This window comes from Psammomys obesus, unplaced genomic scaffold (genome assembly GCF_907164565.1).
Source record: "Psammomys obesus unplaced genomic scaffold, mPsaObe1.curated_primary_1811, whole genome shotgun sequence".
In the NCBI taxonomy this organism is placed as follows: Eukaryota; Metazoa; Chordata; class Mammalia; order Rodentia; family Muridae; genus Psammomys; species Psammomys obesus.
In genome coordinates this window covers 6,555,119-6,572,970 of record NW_026588368.1, presented here as the reverse complement: position 1 = coordinate 6,572,970, position 17,852 = coordinate 6,555,119, and the positions used below count along the sequence as shown (strand labels likewise).

The window sequence follows — 17,852 nt, the reverse complement described above, 5'->3', positions numbered from 1 at the left end:
GTGGTTCTCAGAGAGGGGCCTGCTGAGCCAGCTAGGAGAAAAGGCTGAAGGGCCTCAGAGACCTCTGGTAGGAAGTCATGTAGTTGGGTTCTCTTCAAATGGCTCCCCCTGTTGACATATCTGACTAAGCTCTGATATAGAGGGAACCATTGGCTAGTCCCAGTTGACTTCAGATTGCAATCTCCTATGTTTTTGTATTTCCGCATTGCATTTGCCGTGTTTGCTGAGTCACTCTGTCTCTGTCTCTCTCTCTGTCTCCCTCTGTGTGTGTGTGTGTGTGTGTGTGTGTGTGTGTGTAAAGCAGGAAATAGTGGATGTCAATCATATTTAGTTACACAATAAATCAATGTCTCTTATTTTAGAAAATGGGCACAACATAGTTAGATAATGAATCTGAGGAAACACAGCACCAGTCCTTGCTTGAATAGATAAAAACAGACTTTTAATCATTTTGGTTTGAAGGTCCTGATTTGTGATATATAAAAACAAAATAAAGTAAAAAAAAAAAAAAGACTATGGAAAATGTTGTGTTAAGAAGAATGTGTTCACAACATGTGCTCATACTTTCATTAATGATCAGAAACCCCTTCTGTTTTGCCCTGAAATATGAAAGTTTGGCCTGGAATATTTTTTTTTCATTAAGTGACACATTATTGAATCAATGCTGTTACACAGCCTCACCTTGTGTCTTATGCCCTTATCTTTGACTTACTTTGATAGTGAGGGAAGAACTCTCAATGCTGGTGGTGTTGATGGAGAATTCTGCCAGGCCGTGTTGATCAGTGATAGCAGCACTGATATCAGCTTCATGTGGTTTGATGAAGACTTTTTCATTTGGGAGAGGAACGTCCTGGACATCCACTAAGCGAACCTAAATTGAACAAGAAAGAAAAGTATAGTCCAGGAAGGGTAAAACTATACAGACTATACGAGAAAAACCTGTTTCAGTATTTTATAAATATCCCAAAAGAAGCACCAACTAATTCAGCATGTAAAACATTGCTTTACACAAATCTAACACTTTGAGATCTACACCAGTAGAACTGGCTGTGCTGTGAGGCCGAAGGTATCATATTCTTAGCTCCATAATAAATGCTTTGTAGGTGCTTTGTAGGTACCTGTTTGTCATAAGAAAACATTGACAGATCTAGTGTGGACCAAGGGAAGTAGATGCTTTGACACAATCACAAGATACAGTTGTTGGGGACCCAAGGCTAATGGAGAGCATCGATTTATCATGAATATGTAGCACATGTAGCTTCATCATTGAAACACAGTGACATCTTGGGGTTTACAGTTGTCAAGTACATAGTTTTTATAAATAAAATTTTGCTACCTATGTTTTAGATTCTGGGCTTCTAGATAGCCTGTCTAAGTCTTCAGCTTAGTTCTGGGAATTGAAGTCATGCATTTAAGTGTGTGACATACAAGCTCTCCCACTAAGTTACATATCTTGCTTTGCAACCTGTGATGTCAGACATTGACATCATTAACATTGACCAGAATGCCCTTAGTTGAGGAACCATCATACAGCTTAAGCATCTGTGAACCAAAAGCACTTTACTTTCATAAGGAATGGAATCCCAGGTCTAAAGTGTGACTCCACTTTCACAAATACAAGTTTGGTTGTGGTTCTTTCAATTTTAGTTGTTCCAGATCCACTGAACTCGAATCCTGAAAAAGAAATTAGCAAGAACATTGGAAGTTAATCCAGTTAGGCCGTTGCTTGCTTTCTACATCCTTTTTCTACTTCCTTCAAACCTCCGCCTTGGTGTGAACAGGTGTCAATTTTCATAGCTTTATTTTCTATATTTTGAGTTTACTTACATACCTGTCCCTTCTTCTATAACATTTGCATTCACATGAAGATGCTGCATGCCATAATATTTTTCCTTTAATTGGAACACAGTGATGTCTTCTTCTTGTGTGATGCAGCCATTTTTGTCTAGCTGATATGCACGAGACAAACAAGGAATTGAGGCAAGTCACATTGAAGATCAACTCAAACTCCCATGTAAGAACTTCTTTCAGAAAAACGAGTCCTCACTGCTGTACAGCATGGCATTCTGACTCTAAGCATGTGCCTCCTTATATTATTAGTGTCTTTAGTTAGTATTAGTATTAATCTATTTCTACTACTAAGATACTAAGATAAATAGCATCAGAACATGCAATAAAATCATAGGAATAAGCAAATAATTAACAATAACCCGAAATATAAATGATTTTAACTCTTTTTTTGCTTTTAATTAATTTATTTTTTCTCTTTTTTTATTGTTTGTTATTATTAGTTACATTTTATTAACTCTGTATCCCAGCTGTATTCCCCTCCCTTATTCCCTCCCAATCCCACTCTCCCTCCCTCAGCTTCTCCCTGACCCTTCCAAGTCTATGGATTGGGGGAGGACCTCCTTCCCTTTCCTCTGGCCCTTTTTTATCAAATATTGTCAGGGCTGGCTGTGAAGTCCTCCTCTATGGCCTAGCAGAACTGCTCATCCCTTGGAGGGTGAGGAGTGATTTTAACTCTTTAAGAAGCATGTCTAGCTAATTAGACTACAGAACAACAACAACACACAACACATACACAAATAAAAGGATAGAAAGGGATAGATTAGGAACATTCAAGGTGAGAAGAGGAAGGAGTATCAATACTAATATTTGATAAAATAGACCAGTCCAAAATTATGACAAGAAATAAAAACTTCACTACCAATGAATGAAAGGAATAAAAACAAACAAACAAAAAAGAACATGGAGTAAACATGTTAGTACATCCAATTTCATAACAAACTACAAAGTAAAAGACTGACAGATCCAGAGGCAATAATAATGGGTGATTTTAGTACTACAAACTCATTAATTGATCATCTGGGCAAAAATAATAACTTTCAGAATGTTGTATAGAAATTTCAAGTGAATTAAACATTCCATGTGGAAGGAGGCTCACTAAGACTCAGGAAATATGAAAAGCTTATAAAGCTGAGGATATAAACAACTCAGAAGGCTCAAGAAGTTCCTAAAACTGACAAAATTGCAAGGCTATAAGCAGGCTAAAAAAATCCATGTCCACCAAACCAGCCTTATAGAGAATACTAGAAATAATACTTTGAACTGAAGACAGGAATAAGTATAGCTAAGATGCTATAGAAAAAAAAAAAACTACAATTACTGAAACATAAAATAGGATTAAATATAAATAGCAACAACAAATACAAAATGACAGTAATCAACATACATGTTTCAATGATAATTTTAAATATTATTGACCTCAATTCAAAAGACATCTAGGATAGCTGAATAGGTTTAGAAACAAAATCACTCTTTTTGATTGCAAGAAACTCATTTTACTTGCATCACTTTATAGGGAAGGCATCACCTTAGAGGGAAAGGATAGAAAAAGTATTCAAAGCAAATGACCAGAAAGCAAGCAGAATTTGCTATTCTAACATCTGACAAAACTGATTTAAAAAAAATTTAATCAGATGAGATAAAGAACACTTTGTTTTGATCAAGGGAACAATTTACTGAGAAGACACCACAACTATAAATATATATGAATCAAACTTTAGCACACACACTTTCATAAAAAGCATATCACTGGACTTCAAGATGCAAATGAAACCCAAGTCAGTAATTATAGTTGATTTCTGTACCCTAATTTCTCCGATAGGGCATCTGAACAAACAATAAAAATAACTACAGAATGTCATCAAAATTAAGTGACATCATACACAAAATGGACCTAAATGATTTTTATTAAGTACCACCTAAAAACTAAAGAATTTTGGTCTTTGAAGTAATGAATGAAAGTTTCTCTAAAATAGACCACATAATGGTACACAAAACAAATCTGAACAAATACAGAAAAATTAGAATAACCTAGTGTGTCCTATGTGACCACAAAGCAACAAAGCTTAAAATCAATGGCAAAAGAATTTCCAATGTTATATAAATTCATAGAAATTAAACAACACACAATTGAATATTAAAATGAATCAAAGAAGAACAAAATAAAAAATTTAAAAATTGTGAATTAAATGAAAATGAGAACACAATAAAACAAAACTTCTGGAACACATTCAAAACTGTCCCAAGTGGGACATTTACAGTCTTGAATGATGGTAAAAAGAAAGGAAAAGAAATAACACAAATAAATTACTTAATATTACAAGTCAAGGAGTTGGAAAAAAAGAAAGGTCAAACCAAACTCATAGCTCAATTAGTGAAAAAGAAATAAAGAATACAAAGAAACAATGAGTCTAAGAGATGGTTATTTGAGGAGATAAGGTCAAGAGACCTTTGGCTCAATTAACTAAAAGAAGAAAGAAAGGAAGAAAGAAAGAAAGAAAGGAAGGAAGGAAGGAAGGAAGAAAGGAAGAAAGAGAAGGATAGAAAGAAAAAGAAAGAAGGAAGTAGGAACCACAAAATTAACAGAATTAAAAATTACAGGGAAACATTACAGAGACATTAACGAAATTTGGAATATTTTAGGGGAACACTAAAAAACCTGTATTGAATGAATTTAGAAAACCTAAAACAAAATGGACAGATTTCTACGTCTACCCAAACCACAACTATTAAACCAAGAAGAAATGGACAATGTTGACAGTCACAGAGACAGTAGAGGACAACCCACTACTGCCACCATTCTCCGGAAGCTATAGGTCCTTAACTATATTCCAGAAGTTTGCCATTATACTTAAAGATAGGTGTAGGTCTCAAGTCAGCAAAGACTCATTTTTCAACAGATAGAGACCGTTATAGAGATCCACAAACATCAAAATGCAGAGAATTGCCTATGATGTGTGCAGCCCCAACGAATACAACTCCACAATAACCCCAACCTCGAAGGATTAGGGAAAAATCATGAAACAAGGATCAGAAAGATTATAAAAGTCCAGAAAGCCTGTTGCAAAAATAGTGTCTTTCAGACACAACAGGAAAAACACACCCATAGAGTTCTCAACAATGTGGTTGCCTGAACAAGACTCACACAAGGGTAGAACCAGTTAACCTGCCAATGTGGTGAAATGGGGAAATTGCCCAGAGCCCCACTCCTAGATCAAGAGCTACAGCTACAGGTGATCATTGGCTGCTGAGAATGACTGAGATGAATATAAAGGTCTGTGGGAGTCAGGAGTGGCCTGGCCCTGCAGGTAGCACAGAGGTCTCCCAGGCTGTTGCCAAGTACAAGTGCCATCTCCCATAAGGAAGGTTGTACTGACTGGGAAACAGTGCTCAGGATGAAGGTCTAGAGGGCGAGGCTGGGTAGATTCGGGTGTGGTCTGGCCCTACAGATGCAGATTAGCAGGGAGTTACCTACATCTGTCCCCAGCCTGTTGGGTGGTAAACAGGTAAACATCTCCTCCGTTGAGGAGAACACCAGAGTGTTTGACATTCCCGGTTTCTCTAACGCTTGTCTGTGAGCTCAGGACCAATGCTCTGCACACCTCACGTGCTGTGGGTGAGACTACAGCCTAGTATAGAAGCTCCTCAGAAAAGGAGAGGTCAAACTACCACGAGGTCAGCGGTGGGGAATAAGGAAACGAAACCTGGGTCAGCATCCCCACACCTGTTCACAAGCACGCCTGTCATCTCTGTGACTCACAAACAAGCGAGCCCATCAGCTGATGAATGGGTAATCAGAACTGAAGAGGAGAATTTATGGGCACAGAGATGATCACCTTTCACCAGATATGCCAGATTCAGACACACGAAGGTACATGTTTCCTGTCATATGTGAGGGTAAAACAAAACAAAACGATGGCAAAATGGAAGTTGTTCCATTTGGGAAGAGGAAGAGTCCGGCAGGAGGAGGGATGGAGAGAATACTGCAGGTAATGAATGAGGGGATCAAGTGTATGATACACATGATTGAATATATTGCAAGGAAGCCCATGGTTTTTCACAATTTACTTACATTTCATACATGCTAATTAAAATATACTTTCAAAGAACAGTCTATAAGGCATGAAAGTAGAGGGTGCTATATAGGAAGAGGAGAAGGACACATGGGAGTAAGGACACAAGAGAGCAGAGGTGGCAAGGGGACAGGGGAATATGGTTAAAATACATGATTCTCATGTATGAAAATGTTATAAACCTACTATTTTGTACAATGATTTACACAAAAATAAATTTGGTGGTCAGCTCAAGTTGTTGAAATGTCCCTTTAATTATAGTGGGTCCTAGGACTATCACTCTGTCAGTGAGGGGCTCCTGGGTAGTGCACACATGCCTGGCTGGTGTTCCATCACTGAGCTACACCCTGAGGTCCAGAATATCCTCTTTCAATGCCTGGATATTCATTTCCTCTCAGCGGTGCTGCATGCATTGCTGTGTCAGTTAACCTGGATATTAAAAATAGGCCTGTGAACAGTTTTCACTCACCTGGTAACTGACTTCTTTGCATCCAGTCTCTCTCTCAACGCCCAAGTACAGATATTTACGGCATATACTTATCTTTGCATGTCCTGGGACAGGCTTCCCATAGGTATATCTGTCACAAGATAAATGCACACAGACCAGGAGTGTTTCTGAAGCAGAGACTTACTGTCTTCCCACCCATAGTTTACACTGACAACTTGAAACTGACTCTGTCTAGTTTTGTAATGACAGCAAATATGGCCCATTATTACCACTTGACACTTTCTAACTATATATATTAATGATTTAGGTCGTTTAAGAACCTTTTGGAGACATGCTTTCTCCCACCCCTTCTTGTTGTTTTATAAAGATTAAGTAACCAAATCAGGATCCTAAACTGATGGAGCTGAGATGAGTGGGAACATGGGGAAATTACTATTTTTACAAACCTCAGTCTTTGGCCTTCTTTCTTATCATTTTTCCTAAGCCTGATTATTTAAATGACAAGCATGTGAGCTAAGGTGTGCCTCTTCTGTCTGATTTGGGCACAATTGCAAATTTCTCCAGGGCTTTGACTTCTTTGGATCCCAGATTGAAATAGCAGTTTTAGTTGCTGTAGTACAAGATCCTTATTTATGAGGTACAGAAATGTGCAATTAGAAAACCCAGATGTTTTATAATTAAACTTAGGTGGCAGTGGCTGGAGCTAGAGACAGACTGGGAGCCATAATTTGGTGTCTGTGTTCTCTTTACATGGGTCACTGTTTCTTCTTAGGTACCTTTCTGTCTCCAAAGACCAGGACTCTTTAGTGCTTCATACAACTGATTTTACCTTTGGTGTCATGAGAATTACCATCAGCAACACATGCAGTGAGTGCCTGAGCAGGAAGTGATGCTCAGTAAGGGACACAAAGAAGAAACGAACACCACAGGGGCCATTCTAGGTGGGAAGGACACGGCCTTCACATTTCTACATATTCTACAATGAGACATTATCCCGGGTGTTTCCATGCCCAAGTACATCCTTAAAGTTAGAAGAATTGAAAGATATAACTCACACTGCACATGCTGTTACATTTATTTTTTCATCTTGCACAGAGATGGCCTTTGGGACCTTTACTTGAACTTCAAATCTGGGAAGCACTGTTGGGAAAAAGAAGGAAATTCTAGTGGAAATTTACTTTTCTAGCTGCTTGACTGATCAGTCTCTGCCCATTATTGATGATTTCACATTGTCACGGTGAGTCCACCCTCCATGTAAGGTTAGACCACTGAGTGGTTACGGATTATATCATTTCTTTCAAATCACTGTGGTATCTACTTAAATAAGAGAAACTAAGTAATTTGTTCCTGAAAATCCCAGAATTTGTTGGAAGTTCCATGTTGCTAGGTGGATAGCCTTAGCTTCGTTGAGATGAAACCCAGCCTTGCACATTTGGACCTCAGTTTGTTCAAAAGAATTCATCCTGTGATAAGTAGAAACGTCTGACACCAGCTTTCCTTTTGTGGCCTTCCCAAGCATACCGAATTCTTCCACGGTGAAGGAGTGCTCTTTCTTCACTCCTGTTTGTTTTTGTATCACTATCTTGTAGGAGCCCAGAATGGGCTCCAGAGACAGACTGAAGGACAGTTGCTTAAGCCCATTCTCTGTGTTGATATTCTGCCACTGCATAATTCGGTTCGTTTTTGGATCCTGTGAAACAGGTTGCAAGTTTTCTAAGTCAATAATGTATTAAGAACAACAACACATCTAAGACCACTGTGCTCATGGTGGAAGCATTTGGGAGCCTGCTAATATTCTTCTGGGGGAGAGGGAAATAAAGGAAAGGTGGGGCATAACCAACCAGTTATGTCGAATGGCAGAAGGCTGCTGACCCACACTAGGCCTACAACACCCCAGCATCAAGGTACTTTCAGTGGATTGAGTTCTCTCTGAATATGAACACTGAAGCTTCTTACCTCAATGTAAACCACAGGAAACTGAAACAAAAGGGAAAGCAGTGTTAGTTCAGAACAGAGGGTGCTGACCCCTTTGGCAAACCTGTCTCCAAAACATTGTGATTAAATCAGTAACTAAATTACAGTTATGAAGTAGCAATGAAAATAATATTATGGTTGTGGGTCACCATAACATGAGGAAGTGTATTAAAGGATCGCAGCATTAGGAAGTTTGGGAATCAATGGTCTAGAAATTTCACACAGGCAGCAGATTCCATACATTTATATTCTGGCCCATAGGAATGCAGTTTCAGTTAGAATTGGATGGACTTAATCTCCATTACAAAGCCAATTGCAAGCCAATTAAGTCCTACAAAGAATTTTTAAGTATATGTTCTAGAACTACTTGAGTTGTACAATCGATAGGGACTCAGAAATGGAACTGTGGGACATTATAGTAGGATTTCTCTGATGTGCTGTGAGACACACCATGAGCCTTTACAGTCCGGAGATTATATGCTTACTGTTTAAATCAGGTATATTTGCAGTGTGAAATGGAGTTAATAGTTTTAAATATATCTGTTGGCATAATGTTCTTGTGTCCAGGTTACCCTTGTTCACTCAAATGCTGATTTCTCTACCCACTATCTGCTTTCAATCCAGACATTGCATTATGACATTAATTCTAAGCACCTCTTGTCTCAATTTTGTGTAAACATGTCACTGTTCTCTGTATTGCCAATAAAAGCCAACTTGCCAATGCTGAGTAGTACAGAGAATAGGGTGGGACATCTTGGTCTGATGAGGGGAAGAGAAAAGACAGGAAGAGAGGATGGATGCAAGGGGAGAGGATCAAGAAATGTCAAGAGAAATGAACTAGACCTAGGAGGTAATCAAAAAGCAAGTAAAATTGGGAAATCTGAATGGGAGAAAGCTATATTAGCTTGGAGTTTTAGTATGGGGTAATTTTTGCAGAGCATATCACATTAAGCTAATAAAATATTTAAATAAATCCTACTCTCTCTGGTTATTAGGGTATAGAGCTGGTTAGGGAGTAACTGCTGCTTTACTAAAATATAAATCAATATTAAATATTAGTAATTTGTGACGTATATACAGTCGAATTGTATAACTAGAGGGTGTCCTGGGCAAGGCACTGGATTCCCATTCTTCATCTAATGAGCTACAAAGGGATTAGCATGTGTCCTCAAGATGCACCTCTTGAAAAACTTTAACAGATGCCTAACTATTACCAGAGTAAAATAAATGAAGAAAGTCCTCAATAGCTGCTCTTGCTTCAAAGGAGAATTGCTGCTGACCAAGCCAAGAGGGGCAGTTTCAGAGGTTTTCCAGGAGACATGGTTTTGATTGATTAGATGATATCTACACAGTAAAGACAGACACTGACAAGGTCATTTAAGATTCTGTCGTAACTGAGCTCTCTGCAGAGGCAAACTTATTTTAGGTGACAACAAGCTTAAAGAACACAGCCATTTCTAGCAGCTGATAAGGGAGCACTTAATGGCAGTTGTAAGGGAGATTTAGTGATAAAGGACTGGTTTCTGAAAGTACAGAAAATTAGGTCATGACAATGGATGATGAAAGTGTGGTACACGTGTACGCGATGAAGGTCTATTCAGTTATTAAAAATGACATCACAAAATTTTCAGGCAAATGGATAAAACTTGAAAAAATTGTAACGGTAAGCCAGGCTCAGAAAGACAACTGCTTTGTGTTCTTTCCTATCTGTGGTTCATCACTGCAGATATGTAGAGTTATGGAGTATCCGTGGAAACAAGGAAAGAAGAGGGTCACTGGGGTGGGAACTTCCTCCAGGTAGAAGAGATGTTGATGGAGGTGACATCAAAGCACAGGTGGACTCAAGCAGGGATGGTGTGTGGGATGGGAGTGTAGAGAGGGAAAGGTGGGAGAGTTAACCAAAACTAAGGATCTATAAAAAAGCTATGTGGAAACTTACTGCTTTATAAACCGATTAAGAAACATAAGTTTAAACTATTTGCAATGTGACCTGGGTCCAGGACACTAGGCACCCTCCATTTTCTGCTGATATCTCACTGTGTGCCTTATTTCCTGACCCTCTGAACTAACTGGCACTTAGGTTCTTCCTCTCTTTCCTGCTCTCACTCTCACCTTTAGGTTTTGAAGAAGAGGAAGAGGGTACAAACTGCAGTTTGAATTTTATAAGATCAGGATAAAGGAAGCAAGAAAGAGGCAGTCTTTCACTTAACAGGCTGTGAAAATATCACTTGAGCCAGGTAGGCATAATGGAATATATTTCAATACCAGCAATCAGGAGGCAGAGGCAGGCTGAGCTCTATGAATCAAGGCCAGCCTGCACTATATAGAGAGTTCCAGCTAGCCAGGATTACATAGTGAAATCATGTTAAAAAAATAAATAAATAAACCAGTCACTCAACATTGCAAAGTAAACAAATCTGTGAATTAAATTTTCACTTGGATACTGAGCTATCATGGGTTACATCTGGGCAGGAGTTCCAGGCTATATCCATGAACAGTCCTTGGTTGGAGTTCCTGTCCTCTTCAGGTCTTATTATCTCCCTCCACTATTGCATAAGATTCCCTGCACTCTGCCCTAAGTTTGGTTTTGAGTCTCAGCATCTGCTTTGATACACTTCTGGGTAGAGTCTTTCAGAGTCCCTCTGTGTTAGGTTCCTGTCCTGTTTCCTGATTTTCTGTCCATCCCGTTTGTCTTTCTGAGCTGAATGGCTGGATCTTTGACCAAACCCAGAAAGACAAACATGACATGTACTCACTTACAAGTGGATTTTAGCTGTAAAATAAAGCACAATCACACTATCAGCCACAGACACACAGAGTCTGTGTAACAAGGAGGGCTTTAGGGTGGGGCAGGGATCTCCCTAGGAAAGGAAAATAGAATGGATCTTTTGAGTGGGGTGGGAGTGGAGGCAGAAAGGATGAGTCAGGGAAGGGGGAAAGAAGGAAAGAGTATGGGGAGAGATGGTGGCAATAGGAGGCATTTAGGGTGCAGTGTGGAAATCTATTGTAGTGGAAACTCCCTTGAACCTATGAAAGTGACCTCACTGAGGACTCCTAGCAATGGAGGATTTGACACCTGAAAGGCCATCTTCTGTGACCAGTCAAGGCTCTTAGAGGTGGGACTGGGCCCAAACCAAGAGAGGGAGCCCATGCCCCATACTGCCTGTGTGGCCAGGAGAGGGAGCCCATGCCCCATACTGCCTGTGTGGCCAGGAATGAGAAGCTGGATGATTGGATGGCTCAGACTCTTTTGCCTGCTTTTGGGAGCCCTTTCCTTTTACAGGGTTGTCTTACTCAGCTTTGATATGAGGGCATGGGTTATTCTTATTGCATCTTGTTGTGCTGTGTTCAGCTGCTCTTTTCTGATGGGAAATAGTTCTGGAGGAGGAGGGAGTTTCGGGGAGAGACTTGGATGAATGCAGGACGAGGAGGCTGTAGTTGGGATGTTCTGTGTGAGAAAAGAATAATAGTAGAAAATAGAAAAAACATCCTTGGTAGAATTACACAACAGATTATTGGGATGAATAATGTTTAGACTTTCCAACAAATGGTGTCTATAGTAATTGGTTATTAACACAGAACAAGTTAAGTAAAGTGGATAATTATTTTGTTTATTTTTTAACTAGTTCTTTGAGATTTTGTGCAGTGTTTTAAGATGATAGTCAACCCTCCCCAAACTTGTACCAGATCTACCTCCCTTCCCTACTCATCTGACTTACGGTTCTCTATTTTCTTTTTTTTTCACCCATTAATTTCACTTGAACTGCCCATTTATTCTTGGATGTGTGGACTTCCACTGGAATAGGGTTGACTTACCAGTGTCCATCCTCTTAAAGACAACTGACTTTCTCCCAGTAGCTGTCAGTTAACAAGAGCTCCTCAGCTAGGAGTGGGGCTTCATGTACATCTCCCCTCTCCATGCTCGGCTTTGGTCGGGCTTGATAGTGCATGTGCTTGTGCATGCTAACACAAGGGTAAGTACAAACGTGCAGCTACCATGCTGTGTTTAGAGGACTGTTCCTTGTATTTATTCTGGCTCTGACAGTATTCACCTCTGGCTGTTGGTATAATGTTCTTTTGGAATGTATACACCTTACCCTTGTTAATTCAAATGCTGAATCTCCCCGACTCTCTGGTTTCAATCTGGACATTGCATTTTGATACTTATTCTAAGCATCACCTGTCACAACTTTGTGTAAACATGCCAACATAAAAAAAAAAACCAAAACAACAACAAACAGCCATAATGTTGAGCAATGGAAAGGAAGGAGTAGGAAGGAGAGGGAAGGAGCCAGAGGACAGGAAGGAGTGGGAGGCAGAGGAGGAGTGGAGAGGAGCAAGAGCTGGGAGAGGGGATAAGCTGGGAGAGCACAGGCTGAAGGAGAGGTCTTGGAACGACATGGAGAAATGAATTGGACCTAAGATATCACTAAATAAAGTATAATGTGGGAAATCTGAATGGTAGGAAACTATGCGGGCTTGGAGGTTTAGGATGGAATAACTATTGCCTGGCATTGTGTTCTAGGTTAACTAAATAAATTCTAGTCTCTGTGTGGTGATTTGGATATGCAGCTACTTAGGATTAACCGCAGCTTTACTAAAAGATATATCAATAGTAAGTATGAATGTACAACACAACACCTGGCTCTTACACTTTTTCCTCCTTCTGTGACACAATTATCTCTGCCTTTGGAGGAGAGGATGTGATTTTGATGTCCAATATAGGCTTTCACATTCTACAGCCAAGCTGGTACGAACTGGAACCATCATCTCTACTGGGCTAGCTTTCATAGAGCGGGAAGGTGTAGGCATGCTACCAGAAGAGGAAAATAATCACCAGTCTTATCAAGCTGTGAACCCTGTAACTATGAGAACCACTGGCCTGGGAAGATTTTCCCACAGTGCAATACCAGCACAAACGTCATGGAAGTAACTAACCACTCTCTGACTGGTTTAAGATCAAACCCACACTTGGCCTCACAAGAGCCTGTGGCTAGACATGCCATAGGCCCCAGGGGATAACCCACTATTATTGTGCTGCTAAAGGACATAGCATTAAGCCAACTCCTACTGATTTATAGTAATAGTTTAAACCATTTTTCATCCTTCATCAGAGAAGCTTCTATTTGTAGCAGAGGGCAAATGCCACAGATACCCAAAACTAGCCTAACAGCAGAAGACAAGTGACTGTCAAATGCAAGTTATTTTGCAATTTTATTCTTAAAAGAGATTACTTAAGGAAGGACCCAAGTGTTTAAAACTAAGTAATAAAAACAATACAGACAATGTGAGACATACTCTTGCAATACTAGGAATGGATTTCTTCAGGATGGCACAAAGTAACAGAAACTACGAAAGAAATGACTGGAAAACACCATCAAACTCCAAAGTTCTGTGCAGTGAAAGTCTCCATGAAGTATAAAGAAAATCCAGAGATACTTAACCAGGAATGGACTGAAAAATAAGGATTTTCACATATAGGGAAGACATAGAATGGCCAGTTTTAACTGAGAACGGGTGTAAATAGGTAAAAGATCAGAATAAAACAAGATTAACTCAGTTTAGAAAGGGGCTGGAAATTAGAATATTGAAGCAGCATTTTGTCTTGATGAACCCACCAATACCCACTTGTAAGAGACTCACCAACTCACGCAGGGGGTGTAGATTTTTATCCACAGAGACAACCCTAAAGTTGACTGGAAAAAAAGAGAGAGAGAATTTTCTAATGAAGTCCAGAGATTCAGGTCTTCTCCATGCCATATTCAGGATGGCGTCTTAATTCGTTTGTCCACTCTACAGCTTCATACCTGACTGTCCTGGCTTGTACACTGGTTTGTCTGTCTGGAGAAAGACAACGCTTTCTTTGTTCTTCACCAGCACCACCGTCTTTTTGCTGAATTCATGTGTTGGCCCTTTGGTGTGGACAGAGAGGGACACCTTCTCCTCAGAAAGAGAAAGTCTGGGGAGCTGAGAAAGAGAGGAAGACAAGACCCTTCACCCACCGTCTGACCCTCTGCAGCAATTAGATTTCCTTTTTTACTTCATCTCCTTCCACATCACAGGAAGGAGATGGGTTCCATCAATTTTTTCTTTAAACGTGATGTGCAGGAAAAAAAGAGTCATATAAGTATGTCAAATAAGTATGAAAAGAAAACACACTATTGTATGTGATTCAATGGAAGCAACAAAAACAGTCATTTTTATGGAGTAAATATGATCTTGACTGAAAATTAGCTCTCACTCTGAAACTGATGTAGAGGGAAAGACAATACATTAATGGTGGTAGAAATTAGGAGATAATATATTAGTGGTGGTAGAAATTGTGTCTTGAGGTTAGGCCCTGAACAAGAAACCAACACTTCTTCAGAAGAGGTGTGGACCTTATCAGCTGAGTGTTATTTGAAAGTTTGTGACTCACTAGCAAAATGTACTATGCATGGGAAAAATGTCTCTTTCTCTGGGTGGTTAAACTTTTGAGAAAATTCAATGGGAAAGTAGCATATGCACAAGAATTGGCTCTTCACATTTTGGGGTGTGATAATCTATGGTAATTTTTTATTGGGTAAATATCTAAGTTTCTCCTGTCTTGAAGTCACAGATATGTCTCTAGAGTGATCTTTTTTAGAAATCTGTATGTATATTAGAGATGCATATCAACACACATATGTACATATATGTACAAACAAATCAGAACCGGTTTCTGGTACTCACAGTAAAGGAAACACAGCGGAACAAGTCCTTGTCGACCACAAGCTCATTGAACAGGCTTCTGTTTCCCCAGCTGGACTGCAAGGTGGCTCTGACCGTCACTGTTTCATTCAGATGGTATAGATGGAGGCAGATTTTCTCAGGGGTCTCAGTGTGGAGCTGGGAAGGGACCAGCACCATATACTTCCTGGAAAGGAAGGAGTTTGGGCCAGCACAGGATAGATATTGTTTAAGACTGTAGTTTCATCACAGTAACCCCTGCCATCCATATTTCTACAGCCTGAGATGGCAGTTGACAGCATGATACAGCAGAGTGGCAGGACGATTATCGATTTTTGTAGTGGTGATAACTCAGCATCAGCTGTGACACCCACCAAGGCAGGATCAAGTGACAGGTGGTCCCTGCACTAAGCAGCCAGCATTCAAGTTCTTGCAGGTTTTTTTTTTTTCTTTAAATGAAGATATGGAAGGAATATTTCTCCTTTACATAAATATTCATCAGAACTGTTCTTCATTACCATTTTCAGTTCTTGGGAAAGAACTCAATATCTTGTTTTTATTTTCCAGTACTCTTCAACCTTGGATTTATAATATGACTATGAAATTCAGAGTTGTACAATTCACCTGTGTTACACCTAAGCAAGAGTGAAAAGCTCTCTGTAGAAATCATCCTCTACCTTTTCCTAGCATTACAGATTTTGTTTCAAAATAGCTAAAAATCTAGTTCATCACTTCTACACCACAGTATCATCAAATTTATAATCATATTTTTTCTGATCTCAAAACAAAAAAACTCCCTAACAATGTAATTCTAATAACGTGGATACTTTGAACACCAAACAAGTTCTACTGGTAGTTTAATGCAAGGCTCTTGATTCTAACAAGAGTGTTGTTATAGGACACAAACATCCACAGAGTTCTGGTGTGCCTGAAGTCTCACCTGTACCAAGGTTAGACTGTAGCCTATCCGTTTCCAACCAAGAGTCCCAACAGTTTAAATGCTCATTTTCAAAGTTATTAAAAATTTTCAACAAATAAGAATGTCTCTGACCAGTGGGATTTTAGAAACTCCTGGTATCTAAGAGGAGTGCTATTCTAAATTACATAACACCTAAGTTTAACCACACTGATTGCTTTAGAGTTAAAAAAAAAAACAATTATACATAATCATGTAATCCTAGAGTTAGGTAACACACACACACACAATTATTATTTGTTAATTATAAACCAAAAAGACTTTGGGGAGGTTTTTCGGAGAAGGAACTGTGAAAGGAAATGAATGGTTTTGATTGGAGGAGGAATGATATAGGAGAGGCCTTGGTGGTACTCACGGATCTGAATGGAATGAGGATGCAGAAGGCAGAAAGACAAGAAGAACTAAAATGAGACATGGCAGAGCCTGTCTGTTCTTCCACATGGTGTAGGAAGAAAGGACAGGAGGACAGAGCTTATGGTGTCCTCTTCCTTAACCCTGTTTCCAGAGATTTCCCCAAACCACCCTGGCTATTTATGAGTACTCTGTGCAAACAGGAAGCTTCACCAAAGCTGTCCAAATAGAAGAGGAGAATTTTTGCAAGAGTTCTTTTTGGTGTCACTGCGTTCGGTGATGGCCTCTGGACAACTCAAATAAATTACAACAGTCTCAGGAAAGGTACCAGATGGTGGATGGTGCTGGTAAAGGGTCAAGGCCAAGCAAACCCATAATGCACATAGACTCTGCTTGGTGTGAATTAGAGAAGACTTTCTCAGCCTTAATGACCATAAATCTTTGCAGCCCATGACTGTGCTGTGATTGTGTGACATTTGTCACCTCACTGCTTCTACTCACCTAGAATCTCTGAGCACTACTTTGAGTGAGACCTCTCCATCTCTCTCCTTCCTCATTTGAGAGTAACTAGAGTAGTCCAGGTTGGAGATCTTCAGTTTTCCTGTCTCTTATCATATAAGAATCTCTTTTTACTGGTCTTGGGTGTAAAGGGGAGTGGGGAGAACTGTGGCTACTGGAAAAGATTTAAGAAAAAAACCTCACCTATTATACTTCACTGAGCCTAAATCTTCTTGTTAGAACAGAAGTCCACAAAGCTCACATAGAGGCACACTTGCAAAGTCTTATTGCTGTGGGTTATTAGGAAGCCAAATACAATCAGTGCAACTAAAGGTGGTTGCTACAAATGCTGAAGTGATTAATATTCAGGATGCAACTCAGTTCCTTTGGAAGGACATTAAGGTATGAGTTGGGAAGCATATTATTAGCATTTCTATTCTAGATCATAGAGATGTTTATTTTTGCAAAGATACTATGATATTGGCTTGAGAGGAAGGTATAATGTTAGATAAATCAATTATAATCTTGAGGCTTTAAGTAAAAAGAAAAGAACCTGCTAGAAGGGGATTATGGTAAGCATGTAAAGGATGAAAAAGAAATAAAACTTCTGCATTTTATTGATTGACCTCTGAACCCTGGTTAATCATCAATAGGAAGCTTTACTAACTCCCAAACTGGACCTTTCTGTCCAAATTCCACTGAAACAATAATTACACTTTTTCATCTTAACTTTTTACTCTTTATTTTTTTGAGCATGATAATGAATGGCTTTAAATTCCTGTAAGATTATGGCAGCAGTGACATCGAAACATTAACAGGTTCTAACAATGCAGGAGAGTATCAAATGACAGGGCATGTCATCTGAGATGGTGCATAACCCAGGCTCAGAACTCACAGAGAACTTCTCATTAGAGAGCAGACATGCTATCCTGCTTACTTGAGGCTTTCCAGTAGAAAGAAAAAACAGGGTACAGAT

General features: G+C 39.4%; 1 protein-coding gene across 1 annotated transcript; it reads right to left on the bottom strand.

Moving 5' to 3' along the window:
• Nucleotides 1-712: 712 nt before the first annotated feature.
• Nucleotides 713-16,540, bottom strand: LOC129674278 (murinoglobulin-1-like; the record flags this gene model as incomplete). Its single annotated transcript, XM_055604163.1, has 11 exons — nt 16,383-16,540; nt 15,055-15,238; nt 14,151-14,310; nt 13,987-14,039; nt 8,326-8,346; nt 7,891-8,059; nt 7,425-7,509; nt 6,391-6,499; nt 1,832-1,949; nt 1,565-1,674; nt 713-871 (listed from the first exon to the last, which is right to left on the bottom strand). Coding segments are annotated over exons 1-11 (1,254 nt in total), but the record flags the coding sequence as incomplete, so codon positions are not given.
• Between the last annotated feature and the right edge of the window lie 1,312 nt (nt 16,541-17,852).